Consider the following 19,780-nt stretch of genomic DNA (forward strand, 5'->3'; position numbering starts at 1 on the left):
CTTCTCAAGGAACTTTGCAGATGTTGCATCACCAAACATCAGACTAAAATCTTGCTCAATCTGCAGACAATATGGAATAAGTCAAGACAGAACAGTAAACATTATGGTGTGGCACGATCGTCAAGTAATTGATAGGGGAATTTATGTTTAAGGTAATGACTAAAGAATTCCACCCTGAAACATATTTATTAGATTATGTAACATATATAATGAATAATTAGACAAACGAAACTATTAGTAATTATTAGATTATGTAACATGTATAACAAATTAGAATGATAAACTTCAGTCTAAATGGTTTGGTTGAGACAAGTAGAAATGTGTGTGTGTGTCTAAGAAAAAACAGAGAACCATTAAACTATGCATGACCTGACCTGGTTAGAACTCTGGGAAACTTACAACAGGAAAGGGAGTCCTGTCAAGGTCCCTCTAATCTCGGGGGGATGGAACTGCCAACTTGGTAGTGATAAACAGGAATGAGAACTGTGGGGAAAGATACATCCCCATACTGTTTGTGTGTCGGTATGTGCATATTAGTAGGTAGGGGGAGGGGGAGTTATAAAATGGCATGTCTTTGTATTATGGACTTTAGAACATTCTCGTGAATAACTTTACGGACATTTTGCATAAGATGAGTTTGCCTAATTTGTATTAAACCCAGGGTCTTACAAACCTCGGGGATTGGTCAAAGCTTAAATAATTGTTAGTTATCATCATTGGGATTGAAAATTCTTGTGACAGTAATACAGTGCCTTGCGAAAGTATTCGGCCCCCTTGAACTTTGCGACCTTTTGCCACATTTCAGGCTTCAAACATAAAGATATAAAACTATAGAAAAATTGCAGTCTCTCGATGTGCAAAACTGATAAAGACATACCCCAAGCGACTTACAGCTGTAATTGCAGCAAAAGGTGGCGCTACAGAGTATTAACTTAAGGGGGCTGAATAATTTTGCACGCCCAATTTTTCAGTTTTTGAAATGTTAAAAAAGGTTGAAATATCCAATAAATGTCGTTCCACTTCATGATTGTGTCCCACTTGTTGTTGATTCTTCACAAAAAAATACAGTTTTATATCTTTATGTTTGAAGCCTGAAATGTGGCAAAAGGTCGCAAAGTTCAAGGGGGACGAATACTTTCGCACGGCAACTGTATATCACAGTCCTAATCAGACTGTTGTAAAACAGAAAACAATTGTCCTGACAGTTTCAAGGCAAGGCAGTCAAAGATCCATGCATGCAGTTATGTCACCAGATGAAAAGTAGGATTTATTTGACTCAGAAACAGAATTTATACTAAGAAATACTTAAAGGGTAAGAGACAAAGAAACAGTTGCTTATACAGATGTTCACATACAATTATTCTCTGGTCATGTGTCATGAATGAGACTAACTCCAATCAAAATCCCTTACACGTCAGTGACTGATGCAAGGTCTTCTGTCGTCCCTCTGATGCTTCCCTTTGAACAGATGTCAGTTTCCATGCTAGATATCCACTCCCATCTTCTGCATTGTAATAATGCTCCTAAACACATGTCAGTCTCCATGCTAGATATCCACTCCCATCTTCTGCATTGTAATAATGCTCCTAAACACATGTCAGTGTCCATGCTAGATATCCACTCCCATCTTCTGCATTGTAATAATGCTCCTAAACACATGTCAGTCTCCATGCTACATATCCACTACATCTTCTGCATTGTAATAATGCTCATAAAGTAAAGTGAGCAGGTTAAAATATCTTCATGTTCATTTTTATCCTTAACTACAGATGCGCCCATAGATGAAGATTTGTTCATTCAACAGGTCTGACCCTCACAGTGCAGAACTTAACTGGGCTTTTATACCACCAGAGTTGAGCTTAGGAGAGACTGCAGAGATGGTGGGCATACAGACATGTTAACAGAACTTTAGTTGAAATAAAAACATCACCCAACAGTAAAACAACAATTTAAATACTGACATTCTGAAAAATATTCAAGGTGCAAGAGTCCCAGAGAGTTAAAAAGGTTAGACTTCGGTATTAATGTACTTACATAACCAAACTTGCTCCTAGTATCGGCCAGGTATGGGAACAAGGCAGTGATTCCCTTTGCGTAGTCCTCTTTAACACGCCTTGAAGGACTTGTCCTAGACACACACACACACACACTTTACTGTTTGAGTTCCAAACAAAAGTATTGATGTGTAGATCACAACTTCTGCTAATAATGTTGTTAGGTGGTAAGGTATGTAATGAGTATATGACTCACTTGTCATTTGTGCAACCAATATCTTGACCATATCGCGTCTTCTGCTATCTGTTAGGCTTTTTGTCCGAGCATACTCATTCATGATCCTCTCTCCTCTAGGTTTGTTCTTCAGAATGTCTTCAATCATCTAATTCGGAGTAATTTAAAAAGGAACACGCTAACACTTTTAAAACGGCAATGAAATAGCAAGTATAATTAAACACACCATGATCACCCTTTCACAACTTTCATTGATGTCATTTTTCACTCAATCTTCAAGGTTGGCATTTGTTTAAACTGGAAATTTTCAGTACTTACATGAGATAGATGATTATCCTGTCTTTCTTGTAGCAGGACTCTGCTGCAATATAATCGGTCATTGGAGTCCCCCTCATTGTCTCCACTGTATTTTGATAAGGAGCTGCTTGCAGAGGAGCTCAACGAATCTAGCAATCATGTTAACATTTAACTGGTGTGATTAACACTGTAATTATAACACAATTTAGGTGAAAACATCCATTATTATGATTAGAGGACTTTTGTTAATGACAAGGGAATGCAAAATTGTTACATGTTGAATTGATTAGGCCCACTACTGTTCTAAAAGGGGTGGGAGAGGTGAGCACAGAAATGAAGATAATTTTAAAATATCAAAATGAGAAAAGACATCAGCAGATATATCTGCTTGTCTCACATATTCAGAACATGTGTTAGGCTAGCCAGAACTGTATGGATGACTGTGAAGCTCTAAGCTAATAAGCAAGTCACCATCAGGATTTGGGTCTTTGGGGTAAACAAACCTCCGGCACACCAAGTTCTTGTTTCTTTAGAAGAAACTCAAACACCTCCTCATCAACTTCAGTCTTCGATTCCTCATAGACTTTTAAGTCCAAGTTTGGAATGTCAAATTTATTGGCAACTGTGAAGACTAAATAAGATTGCCTTATTGATTAAATATGTTGTGTATTTTTAGAGAAAAACCAGAACAGAAGACAGAAATCAAGAGGTCATCTTTACTTCAACATCATAACCCTCAAAACTGACTTAGTACTCCTTTCCACATCAATTCCAATTAAATTCAGTCTACTACTGCCACGTACTGAATTATTATATCAGCAGTATTATAGCAATACACCACAGATATCTATCAACACTGAGATTGTAGCGGCATACAAATGTTAGTATCACTTTTTTTTAAACCATTAATGACTTGCAAAGACAATGAGTGCAGCTACAGATGAGCATAATAAGACAACTCCCAAAACATAAACCAATCTTTGACTGATCTGTGATTTGGGGAGGCGCAAGTTTCCTTTGTATTCATTATCACCAAGGAAATCGGCAATCAGTTTGACAGTAAATATAAAGTAAGTATATTTAAAGTGTGTCGGTATAAGTGTGTTGTTCCATTTGATATTGTGTGAAATGTGAAACTTTTCACTCACCACAATCCAAAAAGTATTTGAAGGTCAGTTGCCCCTCATAGCAAATGTACTTTTGACAATCCCTGTACTTCACGCTGTAATGTCGTTCTTCGTTTGTCAAAAGAGAGTCGGACCGAAATGCAGCGTGGTGGTTACTCATGACTTTAATGGAAAAAATGACACATGAAATAACTATATAAAATACAAAACAACAAACGGAACGTGAAACCTAATTACAGCCTATCTGGTGAAACTACACAGAGACAGGAACAATCACCCACGAAATACACAGTGAAACCCCGGCTACCTAAATACGGTTCCCAATCAGAGACAACGAGATTCACCTGACTCTGATTGAGAACCGCCTCAGGCAGCCAAGCCTATACAACACCCCTAATCAACCACAATCCCAATGCCTACAAAAACCCCAATACGACAATACAATAAACCCATGTCACACCCTGGCCTGAACAAATAATTAAAGAAAACACAAAATACTAAGACCAAGGCGTGACACACGCGTGCAGCCTGCATCCTTGATGACAAGGAAAAACAAGTTTATTTAAATTCCATAAACGCACATTTGCACAAATTACAAGAGAGCATTGCTCTGTTTAGAGTAAGACACGTATTGCATCGACCTGCCTATCGCTAAATACTGTCTACTAACAGCTCTCATTTCAGAGTAAAACGCACGTGTTGCACCGACGAAACTGCTCTAAATCTGTCCCAACAGCTCTGTTCAGAGTAAAATGCTTGTGTCTGTTCAGAGTAAAATGCACATGTCGCACCGACCAAAATGCAGGAAAAAAACGTCAACCGGTAACGGCTCTAAAGTTCAGAGTAAAACGCACTTGTCACACTGACCAAACTGCGCTAAAACTGTCCATCAGCTCTGTTCAGGGTAAAATGCACGTGTCGCACTGACCAAACTGCAGCGAAAAACTGTCTAATAGCTTTAAACTTGAGTGAAACACACATGTAGCACAGACCAACTGCAGCTAACTGTCTGCTAGCAGCTCGCTTTTCAGAGTAAAACACATGTTGTACTGACTAACCTGCTGGCAGTAGTCAGTAAAGTCCGCTAGCTACTGATAATAGCTAATAACAGGTTGTGCACTGATCCATCGGGCATACATACTGTCCATGAATCAATAAAAGTGGTACAACTTAATGTTACTGTAGCTAGCTAGCTAATTAGCTCTAGCTAGATGCTCACATTAGCATCTGACTATGCAAATCGTGCAGTAACAGTAAGCCTACACTACAATGCTAGCTAGCTGTAATGTTGCGCAACAGTTTTAATTTGCACATAAAGTTAATTAACCAATAACAAGTCGCTCTGGATAAGAGCGTCTGCTAAATGACTTAAATGTAAATGTAAATGTAAACTTACCTGGAATTCTAATTAAGTATAGAAATTAAGAAATTCTGTGGTTCTGTGAATAACTTCTGATGGTCGGCGGATCCTCGCTCTCGATCTGTCTACTCTTTCCATTCGCGAGACACTTGCAAATGGACAATGGCGGCAAAATCTAAATTTAACCAACATTAGTGATTGTGGTAATAATTACACTCTAATTATTATTAAATTATTTTATTTAACTACTTGAGAGGAAAATAATTGTAACTTTTTTAAAAACATTCTCTAGTTTTTACTGTGTACTGACAGTATTGTAGCCATGTGCAAATACAATGCCCCCTGTAGTTATTGGGACAGTGAGGCATTTTTTCTGCATCACATTCAACTACATAGAGGTCCTCAATCAATCATTTAAACTGCCTGAGTGGCACCAGCACATGTAACTGCACTGAACTCTGCAGATTGTTCCACAAATTACAGGCAAAAAAACTCAATGCAGATATTATGTGTATTGAAGTAGTTAAAAGTTACATATTTGGTCCCATATTCGTAGCACGCAATGACTACATCAAACTTGTGCCTCTACAAATTTGTTGAGTGCATTTGCTGTTTGTTTTGTTTGGGTTTCAGATTATTTTGTTCGCAATAGAAATGAATGGTAAATAATGTATTGTGTCATTTTGTAGTCACTTTTATTGTAAATAAGAATAGAATAGGTTTCTAAACACTTCTACATTAATGTGGATGCTACTATTATAACAGATAATCCTAAATAAGTCTTGAATAATAATAATAATGATGTTGTGAGAAAGTTATAGATGCACCAAATATCATACCCCCAAGACATGCTAACCTCTCACCATTACAATAACGGGAGGTTAGCGTGATATTTGTGGGTCTAACTTTCTCACTCGTCATTATTCACGATTCATTAAGGATTATCCGTAATCATGGCATCCACATTCATGTAGAAATGTTTAGAAACATATGATATTCTTATTTACAATAAAAGTATCTCTAAGATGACACTATCGTCCGTGTGGCGGTTGGTAGAGTATGGCGCTTGCAATGCCAGGGTTGTGGGTTCGATTCCCCACAGGGGACCATTATAAAGTATGAAAAATGTATGCACTCATTACTGTAAATCACTCTGGATAAGAGCAGCAATTAAATTACTAAAATGTAAATGCCTTATGGGCGGCAGGTAGCCTAGTAGTTAGAGCGTTGGGCCAGTAACCACTAGATCAAATCCCCAAGCTGACAAGGTAAAAATCTGTCTTTCTGTAAATAAGAATTTGTTCTTAACTGACTTGCCTATGGTACAATAAAATAAAATATTTACCATTCATTTCTATTAGGAACAAAATTATCTGAAACACACAACTAAAACAAACAGCAAGTGCATCCAACAAGTTTGTAGAGTCACAAGCTTGATTGTAATCATTGTGTGCTAGGAATATGGGACCAAATACTAAACTGTTTACTACTTTTAATAGACATATGAGGGAATTTATCCAAATACCATTGCTCCCCTAAAATGGGGGGACTATGTACAAAACTGCTGTAAATTCTACACGATTCACCCTGTATGGATGAAAACACACTCAAATTAAAGCTGAAAGTCTGCACTTGAAAAATGCACTTGAAATCATTGTTTGATTTCAAATCCAAACTTTTGAAGTAAAAGAGAATAAGTAAAAGTATGAAAGGGAAAATAAATTGACAGATAAATATAGTGTGTATTTACAATGTTGTTTGTTGTTCACTGGTTGCCCTTTTCTTGTGGCAACAGGTTACAAATATTGCTACTGTGATTGCACACTGTGCTATTTCACCTAATAGATATGCGAGTTTTATCAAATTTGGACATGTTTTCGAATTATTTGTGGGTCTATGTAATCTGAGGGAACTATGTGTCTCTAATATGGTCGTACCTTTGGCAGAAGGTTATGAAGTGCAGCTCAGTTTCCACCTAATTTTGTGGGCAGTGTGCACATAGCTTATCTTCTCTCAAGAGCAAGGTCTGCCTACAGCGGCCTCCCTCAATAGCAAGGCTATGTTCACTGAGTCTGTTCATAGTTGAAGCTTTCCTTAATTTTGGGTCACAGTGGTCAGGTATCCTGCCTCTGTGTACTCTTTCTTTAGGGTCTAATAACATTCCTCTCGCTCTCTCTCAATGTGTTAGTGAAGCTGCTGTCTGTTGCATGGGAATCACTCCTATACAGGCCGCCCCCTCCCACTGTGAGAGGTGTTTTGATTACCTAGTCCCCCCCCTCCACCACTCCTTCTCTCTCTGTGCATCTATTTGATGTGAAAGTTGAGGAGCAGGGAGGAGGGGTGTGGGGGGAGTTACCCTGATTGTTTGGGGGGTGGGGCATCCTGATTCCTCCCTTAATGTGTGGACCAATCAATGGTACCTTTATTAGAGGAGGCCAGGATTGGTCATTCTCTGGTCTTGCCTATTCACGGACACTTTACTCAATGCTACCATGGTCCCACCCCATCTTCCTCAGTCTCTTTCCCCCGATAAATCCCTATTTGGCTTTGTCTTTGGAGCGTGACTAATTATCCTTGTTTCTTCCCCTTTATGTGGATCCAGTCATGTGTTGTTGACTCCGTGGGCTGGGTTGAGGAGAATCATTCTGCCATTTGCCACTTAATTATGTGGAGGTCAGAATCCTTTGCTCAGTTCAGGAACTAACAAGCAGAATCTAACATCCTATTTTACCGTTTCCTTTGGTCTTATGAGAGACCCTCTGTGACTTTAGACTAAACTTTTGAAACAAAGGTCAGCTATAAGGTAAATAAATTATCATCACTGCACACAGATATAACACTTAATGACTGAGGAAATGAATGCTGCACCAAGCACTAATGCTTTATCATTTATAGAGACAAAATCAGAGGTTTTCATTGAGGTCTTTGCTCTCACGCTCTTTTCTACAAGTCTCCTCTGTCCCCTAAGCAACAGAGGAATTTGGTGCGAGTACTGTATTTGTGCAAAGGTGTGTGTGTGTGTGTCAAAGGTAACCATTGGCTTGATTTCCTGAATATCATGCCCTGCTGAGAAAGTTCACTCTCTATCTCCTCTCTTTTCCTCTATTTTCTCCTCCCTCTTTGACATGCTAAATCTGCTGATTTTATTTTTCTTCCTCCTGCGGAGAGGAAGTGTCCTTTTCAAGGGTCTCGGCTTTCCCCCTGACTGACTAAACCCTACCTCTGTTTGGATTGTTGTTCTATTTCAAACAAAAGACGGAGGCGGGATTACCATTTCACTTCCTTTCACACTCTACCTTTCAAGTGGTGTAGCAGCTAAGGAATTTGAGTCCCCACCACTGGCCTGGCTGGGTGCTTTCCATTTTCTTGAACAGAACTCTTTAAAGTACTAGTGTGGTTGCATTTGAACCTGAAGAACTGGGATTGAGGTCTTTTTGGAAATATGGCAGGCTGATTTTGTGGCTTCAAGGCATGTATTCACAAAGAGGCTATAGGATCAGTTTTGCCTTTTAGATCACAAGGAACAAGATTCTACAGGGAAGGACCTGATTCCAGATCAGCCCTTGTACTTTGAGACTGCTTTGTGAATACGTTGACATCTTGTTAATGGTTCTCAGCCTTTTTGTTTCACGTCCTGGCGCTAACTTTCTGCCTCATTTAGCTCATGTCAATTCACTGTGTTCTCCTCCCCCGATCTGGCATTCATTCAGTGGGTTAGCTCTCAGAAAAAAACTTTGACCAACCACTCTGTTTGACTTCATCACAAATTCCTAATTTAGCCAAACAAAATCTGGTAGTATATTTGTTCAGACAATTACCCAAAATCGATCAGATATTCATAAAGTTTTCACACATACTTGATCTTCGGCCTTGGTTCCTGTGGTGGAAAGTGGAAACCAGGGGGGTGGGATGGGCTGTCAGCCTCCTACCCAGAGCAATCCACTGGTTCTGTGTTCCCATTGATCTTCTAACAGCCTTGTCCATATATAATGACAGGGTTTGATGGAGGGCTTACATCGCTCCAATCTCCTGCCATTAGAGTTACATTGTTGCGTTCATAGCAACCCCACCCTTAAGAAAATGTTCTTTTTTCGTTTCTGAATGTTCACTATAGGAAGTCATAAGGCAAGTTTAGTGCTATTCCTGTAGCACTGAGCTAATTTGAAGAATTGCGTAAGAACTAGTAAAACTTAACTTAAACCGTTGAGGTATAATGCTTTATAACTTGTTATAGCCTAAGCATGTATGCAGGCTTTAAGTGAAGTGTTAATGGACCCTGCACTCAACATAAAACTATTTCTGTTCTGTCAGTGCAATTAGCAATCCTTTAATGAGTAAAGGACAGTGAGAGAGTTCAGGGTGACTCTTTTATCTGCCAGGCTGAGTGTCTTTAGCAGTTCATCAAATTCTTTGCGGAGGCTGACAAAGGCAGCTGTATGGTGGGCCACCGCCGTCAGTAGAGAATAGAGGCTAATTCGCCCCTGTAGTTAAGGCTGAAGCTGCTGAAATGGAGTGCTGTGTATAGTGGGCCTGGCAGATTTTTCAAATCTGTTTTATTTTTTAAAATCTTTATTTAACCAGGTAGGTCAGTTGAGAACAAGTTCTCATTTACAACTGCGACCTGGCCAACAGTGCAAAGCATTGCGACACAAACAACACAGAGTTACACATGGGATAAACAATCGTACAGTCAATAACACAATAGGAAAGTCTATATACAGTGTGTGCAAATGTAGTAAGATTAGGCAATAAATAGGCCATAGTGGCGAAATAATTACAATTTAGCAATTAAACATTGTCTTCCAACAGATGGCGTCATTCTATCACGGCGCATTGCCACAAGCTATTTGTGATTGAGGTGAATTAGACTGCTATCTAGGCCTACTGACTGACTTTGTGCTGAGTGATGTGGCGTTAGTTTCCATACAGACTGGTTAGCAGACAGTCAGTGTCCTGGGGGATCCTTGTCACTCCAACCAGCGACAGAGTCGTTTGCCCCTATCAGTGTGAGCCTCTTCTCTCTGTCACTCACCCAGACGCCCAAACAACAGCCCCTTTCTACTTCCCTTATCACTCTGCCCGACGGGGTCGCAGGGTCAGAACCACACTGAGCATGCCCAGCTATTCACTGTATTGATTTAAATTTTTGGGATGATTTGCCGGTTTGTGTGTGGGAGGGAGAAAAGAGAACTGTGGGGGTCGAGATTGAAGATGTAGAGTGATAGAGAGATAGAAGTCTGACTGGCAGTGAATGGAGGGAGATGTAGCCCTCCTCTTCTCCATTCTCTGGCTCTATAACTGAAGGAGCCCAGACCTCAGCTCCAGTCCTCCTCTCTGACTGCCATTCAGGCCCATCGATCGGCCTCCCATCCCGGGCACCCCAGGGGAGGCCAGGGTCCAGGCGCTGGTTGTTTCCTTTGTGGGGGTTCCACCAGTTATCCAGTTCAGACTGACGGCTGACAACGCTGATAAAAACATGTCCCCCTCTCCTCCTATCCTGTATTGTCCACAGCAGACATGCTGTTCACAATGTGTAACCTTTAGATAGCTGGCTAGACTGTAACCCTCCTGCTGCAGACGATTATCAGTGGAGGTGGGATACAGTTTCAGCATCTGACCCCTCCACTGAGCCCTTTCATCGTCAGTGTCCTGACACTTAGAGGCTACACTAGGCTTCATATTAGAGAAAATACATGCTTGAGACAATGGAGTGAGGGTTAGGATTGATCTTAAGACATCACACTGCAGTGGTCAGATGTGGTCTAGGCTCTATGAGTGCTGCAAAATGCAGTTGCTCTAAAGCCTGCCAGCATATCCTTCGACCCCAACCCACACGATCATAGAAGGTCCTTTTATGAAGGATTATCATAGCTTTATATTACAAACATCTAGTTATTTAATTGAAAATCCCATTTTGAATTATTATATTTTTTTTCAATCAGAAATGCCTTCTTGATCATGTGAACGTTCATGTGCCTTAATTACATACTCGTATGGCATCTGTAAATAGGAATAACAATGTGAAATGATGAGCCTAGTTTAGTCAAGGAGAGAGTACTGAGCTATACAGGGAGAAAGAAAGGATCCTTCCTGGCTAGTCATGATTGGCTGAGATAATGGAGTGGTTGGACATGCCGAAAGATGAAACATGATTGATTTGTCACAGAATTCTGTCTATAACAGAATGGAGGCTTCCCTGGTCAGAATATAGATCATCTTTGCTACCGCACATATATGAATTGCAAAAGTGTTGCTACAGCTCTCAGAAATATTGTTGCCCTGAATTTAGCTGGGTTTAAGAAGAGAGACTGCTTTCTGGAGGACAATGCCATCCTGACTCACATGCATTTACATGTGTGGGTGAGGCTAAAGTTCAAGAGGGTGTGAGCGATGCTGAATGGGCTTAAACAAAGAAGAGCTCTCTAGGAAGTGTGAAAATCTCATCAAAACTTTCAAAGGGCATTTTCTCCTACTTGTCTCTTCATTGGGATAACACGTTTATCAACTTTTAAAGCAGCATAACTTTCCTCCACCTACAGTGTATGATATACCACTTTGAAGACGGAGTATGTACTTTCTTAAAATGTAAAAAAAAAAAAAAGCAAATCATTTTAATTTGATGTAAGCCTCAATAGCGTTATCTGGACACATTTGTATTATTGTTCCTTGTTTTTCGATCCTCTGTAACCTCACTGACCCTCTTTAACCCTCGATGTCATCTCTCTGTGTCCTACCCCAGGGAGGAGAGGGAGCGTTGGATCCGGGCAAAGTATGAACAGAAGCTGTTCCTTATGGATGTCCCCCAGTCGGACGTGCCCCTGGGGCAGCAGCTGCTTCGGGCTGTGGTGGAGGACGACCTGAGGCTGGTGGTGCTGCTGCTGGCCCACGGCACCAAGGAGGAGGTCAACGAGACGTACGGGGACGGGGACGGACGCACTGCCCTGCACCTGTCCTGCGCCATGGCCAATGTGGTCATCACCCAGCTTCTCATCTGGGTGAGTAGGTTGGGCTTCGAGAGAGGATTGTTTTCAACCTTGATTAAAGATGAATTTTCTTCTTGGTTGAATAAAGGTTGAATGATTATGAATAAGATAAGATGGTTAAAGAGTTAAATAGATGGGGAAAATGTTATGGTCAGGGCCAGGAGTGTGTTCTGAGCATGTGACATGACCAGGAAAAACACTTGGCTGTGGATGAAAAGGGAGTGCTTTGTGAGAATCAAACAATATACTGAACTAGCTAAAACAAAATGTCAACTACACCTCTCTCTGTCCACTTCTTCTCCTCCTCCTCCTCACACTTCTCCTCTGTTCCCTCAGTATGGTGTGGATGTGAAGAGTCGGGACGCTCGCGGCCAGACGCCGCTGTCCTGCGCCCGGCGGGCAGGAAGCCAGGAATGTTCTGACATCCTGCTCCAGCACGGCTGCCCCAATGACCCCGTCAGCAGCCTGACCACACCCAACATGAGCCGCAGAAACACCGATGTTAACCCTAACCCTAACGTCAACAATAACAACGCCCTCGGTGAACTCAACCGCAGTGTCAGTATCATGTAGGACCAGGAGTGGATCTGACCGGACTCACGGATCACCAAGGCCCCTGAACATACACATACTGTGTCCCCATAGACTGCCCAGTGATCGTACTACTTTCCCAGTGTCCAGTCCTCATTCTCCTCTTACTCTACTTCATATTGTGCAACCTAGACTGAGTAACTGACAGTGGAGTTTCTGTTGTTGTTGGCGCAACGGACAGGATAGAGATATTCCACGACACTGAGAGAGGTGCTTACCTGGTGGACATTGTATATTGTATTTGTTTTGTTGTTTTTCTCATATCATCACCACAGAGGTGAATCTCTGTCAGAAACGATCATGATCAGCTTTAAAGCTTGTTATTGTTATTAAGCATCAACCAAATGAATGGCTCAAGATTTCTTTGTGTTTTTGGCATTCACCTCTCCTCTCCCCACTCTGTACTAAAACATTTCCTTTCAGGTCTTCATCTGTTGGAGCCAGACTGGGTTTTTATTCGACTGTTATATGAAATGACTAATTCCATCCATTCATGCTTCCATGCCAACATGGAGAAAGATAAACACCTTCGTAACATTTTGCATTAGATACTCAAAAGGAACTGCTATGTTGGATGCACAGTGATACCATGCATAGTCAGGTACCATGGTAAGTGATACCATGCATAGTCAGGTACCATGGTAAGTGATACCATGCATAGTCAGGTACCATGGTAAGTGATACCATGCATAGTCAGGTACCATGGTAAGTGATACCATGCATAGTCAGGTACCATGGTAAGTGATACCATGCATAGTCAGGTACCATGGTAAGTGATACCATGCATAGTCAGGTACCATGGTAAGTGATACCATGCATAGTCAGGTACCATGGTAAGTGATACCATGCATACAGGAAAGAAACTATTACTATCGATAATGTAATAGAGATTACGACACGTAAGATCCTCCATAATCCATGTCCCACCAATATCACAATTATTAAGGTTCTATTTGACCCAGTTATTATTGGTACTATTAAGCTATCAAACTCTTGACATGCCATTTGTGTACAAAAGCATGTCTAGTTGGAAGATCAAAAACGATTGAAATACTTTACTTAGGGGCAAAAGGTTTAAACCACAATTAGAGATTTAAGAAATGATTGCACAATGGGAGATAGTAAAGAGATTTAATTAGTTGCCCTTGCAAATCATCCATTATTATAAGGGAATTGATGGGTCTGTTTTATGAGCCCCGGGCCAAATGTTTTTTGTAAAGATTCCTCTTCAATCAGAAATCTTTCACAGGAATGATTGAAGGAAGGAAATTGTATCATTAAGACATCTTTGTTGGAGTCATTTCTGAACAGGTTGAAGAGTGTTGATAATTACTTGACACATCACATTATCCTAAACCAATTTTCTAACTACTACAGGCGTAATGGAATATCTGTTCACCTCCTGCGGCCGAAGGCCCTGTATATTGGTACTCGTGATACTATTTCTTCTGTTGTTGCTGTGAACAATGTGGTACGTGTGTGCGCGTGTGTGTGCTTATGTATGAGTGTGTGAGTGAAAGAGAGAGAGAGAGAGCAAGCAACTGAGTAAATCTGTGTAAGGACACCATTGGGAGGAAAGGTTAACATTTATAGTTGTTTGACTAAAATATGTTTTCAAGTGTACAGACCTAAAGTAGCTCTTTCTCCTATAAGATTTATCCTGAAACGTTGTGGATTAACTTTGACTTCAGGAGTCGTAATTTCCTCTCCAACTGACTTTAAACCACCATCCTTACTCAATGGACCTAACCAAGTACATTCAAGTGTCAAACTGTTGAGATGGCGACTGAACGGGTCAAGATGATGGATGAAGAGAAAAGCTGCGATGACTTGAGACACTATGGTAATTCTTCATGATAATATCACATGTATATATCAGTACTGGGACAAGAGAAGATAAAGGAGGAAGGGCTTTGACCACAGGAATATTCAAGTGATATTGGTATAAAGTCTATAGAGACATGTATTTTTCCTCGCACTTCCACTGTTTTAAGGATTGAAGTTAAGACCCTGTTTTCTGGTTTTACTATTGCGGTGTTTATGTTTACAGGGCAAAGGCTCTTCATATTAACCCTGGTACTTTATCTACATGGTTTTGTTGATTCCCAGCGGGCATAACTGGTTGGAATTATATCAGTATAACCATATTACAATCTGGTTGTAAACTGGTTGGAATGACATCATTTAAACCAGCTTTGCTCGGTGTATTCCCTCTGTATTTGTAGTTTATTGAAGCTCACAGAATATCAATGGGGCTCCCGAGTAGCGCAGTGGTCTAAGGCACTGCATCTCAGTGCACGATGCCTCACTACAGTCCCTGGTTCGATTCCAGGCTGTATCACATCCTACCGTGATTGGGAGTCCCATAGGGCAGCGCACAATTGGCCCAGCATCGTCCGGGTTTGGCCGGGGTAGGCCATCATTGTAAATAAGAATTTGTTCTTAACTGACTTGCCTAGTTAAATAAAGGTTCAATAAATAACCAAATTACATTTTGACTGATGGTCAACAGAGCTTGTAGACAGCCTTAAGTTATAACGGTACATTGACAAGTTGTTTTTTTCCTTAGGTGTGCAGTATGTGTATAAACCACCATGGCACCAGCTTAATTAAATACATTCTTGAGTAAATTTCCAAGTATGTCTGATATACGGTAGTAGATTATTTCTTATAGGAGTTTACGGTATATACTTACCTGATGCCATAGTACCTTTTTCACCCTTGTAATATTTCCCTTCCCCACTGCTCTTAATGTTGCCTGACTATAACCATTATTCATTCTAAGCAAAGTGTTTTCCCCCAAAGACAGGCTGTTCTGACATGGCACCCTATTCCCTAAATAGTGCACTATTTTTGATCAGAGCTCAATGCGTGACCTGGTCAAAAGTAGTGCACTATAAGGGAGAAGGTTAATTACCATTTCAGACACACCCAGGATGTACTGTAGAAATGGGTCCAAGATCCTCTATGACCAGACAAGCTTCCAGACAAACAATTGAAAATATTTGAGTTTCCGGTCACTCTTTTTTACTTGTCAACCCTATTTTTATATCTTGTTAAATTCTTCCTCTTTGTTTTTAAGCATATTTTTAGGTACTTTGGTCTCAATGTATCTACATTATCTGACCATTTGAGGTACTCTGTGTATAATGATGTACATTTGACATATTTATAATGCAGTATGTAAATATGGTTTGTTTTTTTTGTTTAATTTTCCCGTATTTTTTTTTCTCTGTTTACGTTTAGAACGTGAAACAAAGGTTAAAGCTAAAAGGTTACCTGAAGCGTGATTGGACGCTTGGATGACTGTTCAACTATTCAAACACTCCAATAAAACAATGTAGCCTTTCCTGGATTTGGGAAATAACAAAAAAGATGAAACGCGTCTCTCTCTTTGCATTTCTCATTGTATCTTCTTTAAATGACTTGTGTAAGTGATGTACTGTATGTATGTATGTATGTATGTATGTATGTATGTATGTATGTATGTATGTATGTATGTATGTATGTATGTATGTATGTATGTATGTATGTATGTATGTATGTATGTATGTATGTATGTATGTATGTATGTATGTATGTATGTATGTATGTATGTATGTATGTATGTATGTATGTATGTATGTATGTATGTATGTATGTATGTATGTATGTATGTATGTATGTATGTATGTATGTATGTATGTATGTATGTATGTATGTATGTATGTATGTATGTATGTATGTATGTATGTATGTATGTATGTATGTATGTATGTATGTATGTATGTATGTATGTATGTATGTATGTATGTATGTATGTATGTATGTATGTATGTATGTATGTATGTATGTATGTATGTATGTATGTATGTATGTATGTATGTATGTATGTATGTATGTATGTATGTATGTATGTATGTATGTATGTATGTATGTATGTATGTATGTATGTATGTATGTATGTATGTATGTATGTATGTATGTATGTATGTATGTATGTATGTATGTAATAGCAACATGTGAGGCACAAGCTTACATTGTAACCACTCTTAAAACATGGTGCCACTCCCAAGGCAACATTGAAAACTCCCATCTTACACAAGTCCTCCATTTTCTTAACGGCACTTCCTATCTAGCCGTCTGTGTGATATACTGTGATGTGCCAATATATGACAATCTGTCTCAATATCCAGGTTTAATACGTTTAAAAGTATTATTCTACAGTATATAAGTCATGGATATAGGATCATTAGCCAGCCTCAATCAGTCAGATCCATTGAAGTTAGACAGTGAAGACAATCCCCTTGTGTTGTTGTGTTTCAAATGAGCATTTGTGTTGGGACACTGAGGATGGCCCATTGGTGTGTATTGTGTGTATCCAGTGGTTGAAAAAGTACACAATTGTCATACTTGAGTAAAAGTAAAGATACCTTTAATAGAAAATGACTCAAATAAAAATCAAAAGTAAATGTAATTGCTAAAATACACTTAAGTATCAAAAGTAAAAGCATAAATCATTTCAAATTCCTCATATTAGGCAAACCAGACGGCACCATTTATTTGTTTTTTCTTTATTTACAGATAGTCAGGGGCACACTCCAACACTCAGACATAATTTACAAATGAAGCATTTGTGTTTAGTGAGTCCCCCATATCAGAGGCAGTAGAGATGATCAGAATGTCTCTTGATAAATACGTGAATTGGACCATTTTCCTGTCCTGTTAAGCATTCAAAATATAACGAGTACTTTAGGTTGTCAGAGAAAATGTATGGAGTTAAAAGTACATTATTTTCTTTAGTCAAGTAAAAGTATAAAATAACTACTTAAGTAGTACTTTAAAGTATTTTTACTGAAGTACTTTACACCAGTGTGTGTACAATTAAGTGTGTATACCATTGTTACAATTATGTTTCAGGTATACCAGAACGTGGCAGAGCTCAGATGCCTCCTTCCTATGCCAGTCCTTTGGCTAAGTGAGTTACCCCCTCTACCCCTCCACTTCCTGCTCATGTGCCACCCCCACCCCACCAATTGACCGTCCCAATAGCCTCCAGGTAAGGAGAATTAAGAGAAAGAGCCAGGCTTAGTGTCAGGCAGCATGACGCGGAGGGAGAAAGTGAAAGGTCTTTGTCAAGAGGAGTCAAAGCACACCACTAATCTACTCCTTATTTTCAGCTAATCTGCTCTCCGCAAATGCAGGCGGCTCTGCGCTTCACCCAACTCTGTTTTCTCTTCTGTTGTCTCTTATTACATGCCTTTCTTTTCTTCTTCCTTCCTCTTTAAAGACTGAGATGGTGATACAACCACACATGCATACTCAAGCGCGCGCATACACACACACACATAGTTGAGAAAGTAGCTTATACAATATGAGTCAATACTGTGACTTGCTAAGGAAAGGCAATGCGGACAAGTGAAAACGAAAATCTGTCTTCTAATTGGATAATTTCAGATAGTACCTCCTCGTTTCACTTAATTTCAAAAAGTTTTCTACCTATTGAACAGAACCCTGTTATGTTATTGCATAGGAGGTAGCTAAACACTGAGGAGTGTTCTGTGCCGCCCACCTTGGCTTAGACAAATCACCTCCCAGATTGCAGAGGAGGGTTTACCTCTGATGGATGGCTACATAAACAACTGACGAGAACATATTTGAAAACATTAATTCAAAATCGCCGTAAAGTGTTGCACTACCTACTCACAAGGGGTCCGATTCTGACTTGGGAAATGAACACCTTTCCTATGCACAACTTTCCTACGCACTTCTCAGTAGTTGGTATTCGGTGTGCGATGGGCTTTGCAGTTGTAGTTCCCTTGCGTGCTGAATACTGTACAGTATATGTAATTCAATCACCCACTTTCTGGCCAACACATTTTCTCTGTAGGATTTTCTTTCAATAGTACATTTATCTTAAGTCATCCCTTTAAATACGGTGTACCTTTTAATTAGAATTTTGTTGACAGATTACATTGAGAGAATGTAACGGCTCTCCTCTTCGTCTGATGATGAGGAATAGGAATCATCGAACCAACACGCAGCGTCGTAAGTGTTCATAGTAAATTTAATGAAATAAACTGAACACTGAATTACAAAAAAACAACAGAGCGTGAACGACACGAAACAGTCCTGTATGGTGAAAAAACACAAAACAGGAAACAACTACCCACCAACACAGGTGGGAACAGGCTACCTAAGTATGGTTCTCAATCAGAGACAACAATTGACAGCTGCCTCTGATTGGGAACCATACCAGGCCAAACACATAGAAATACAACACACAGAACAAAACAGAATGCCCACCCCAAGTCACGCCCTGACCAAACCAAAATAGAGACATAAAAAAAGGAACTAAGGTCAGGACGTGACAGAGAACGGGTTAAGAAAATAGGGATCAATGAAAGAAATCCATCTAAATATATGCATATTCGTCTCCATTTCAGCACCAACTGGTAGATGTAAAAGTACTCTGATTTTGTAGATGATTTAGGTACATTTTAGGGTTAGGAAAGTACTGTACTGAAAGACACTAAATATTGAACAATAGTCTTATAAATCTACCCTAATCATCAATAATCATGGAACTTTATGACAACGGTCCATTAGTTATGAACCGTGCTCCAAGTTTAACCTGCTATGTGTGGTCTGAGTTCCATAATGATTCAAATAGGCTACATGTACCAAATTATTGCACAACGTTAACCAAATATGATCCACTACTGCTAGAGACCCTCAGGAACAATTTACACAGATGTGACAGAGGAAAGAAAGGTCAACGGAATGGAATGATGCCAAATTTAAGCTACGAACTAACACTAAAGTGACAGTTATAAATGTATGTAGGTATTACGGGCGGTGGCTCCCGTTAGTGACTAATATTTAGCATAATACAAATTGTTAAATAAAACGGAGAAAAGCCCGGGCGTATAATTAAAACATTCTAAAGCACATACATCAACCTGGCAGGTTCAGCCCTACAGAAGCCTGTTACTTGGGGCTCCAAATTTCATCCATGCAAATTGAGGGCACAGCTATTTATAGCCTACTTCACTGTGGAATAGGGGTCGCAATACATATCAAGTTGATATGATTTTGAGTTTGCTTCCATATGAATGGTTCCACATTCGTCTCGAAGGATCAGAGGGAAGTTTATTTACAATCCTGTTCTCCAAACGGATTACTAATTTACCTAGCTCTAATCAATAGCTATT

At 39.7% G+C, this 19,780-nt stretch overlaps 1 protein-coding gene across 3 annotated transcripts in view; it reads left to right on the forward strand.

Annotated features, from left to right (window-relative positions):
* LOC124009166 (arf-GAP with GTPase, ANK repeat and PH domain-containing protein 3-like) overlaps positions 1-15,952 on the forward strand; it is a 286,671-nt gene extending 270,719 nt beyond the window's left edge. For 2 of the 3 annotated variants that reach the window (XM_046320712.1, XM_046320711.1), the window contains exons 17-18: positions 11,753-12,008; positions 12,333-15,952. In XM_046320712.1, the coding sequence (XP_046176668.1) occupies positions 11,753-12,008; positions 12,333-12,569 (493 nt within the window). In that variant the 3' untranslated portion in view covers positions 12,570-15,952. The remainder of the gene's footprint in view (positions 1-11,752; positions 12,009-12,332) is intronic. The other variant, XR_006834233.1, reaches the window with a different exon arrangement.
* The last annotated feature ends 3,828 nt before the right edge of the window (positions 15,953-19,780 follow it).

Source organism: Oncorhynchus gorbuscha, linkage group LG22 (genome assembly GCF_021184085.1).
Source record: "Oncorhynchus gorbuscha isolate QuinsamMale2020 ecotype Even-year linkage group LG22, OgorEven_v1.0, whole genome shotgun sequence".
Classification (NCBI taxonomy): Eukaryota; Metazoa; Chordata; class Actinopteri; order Salmoniformes; family Salmonidae; genus Oncorhynchus; species Oncorhynchus gorbuscha.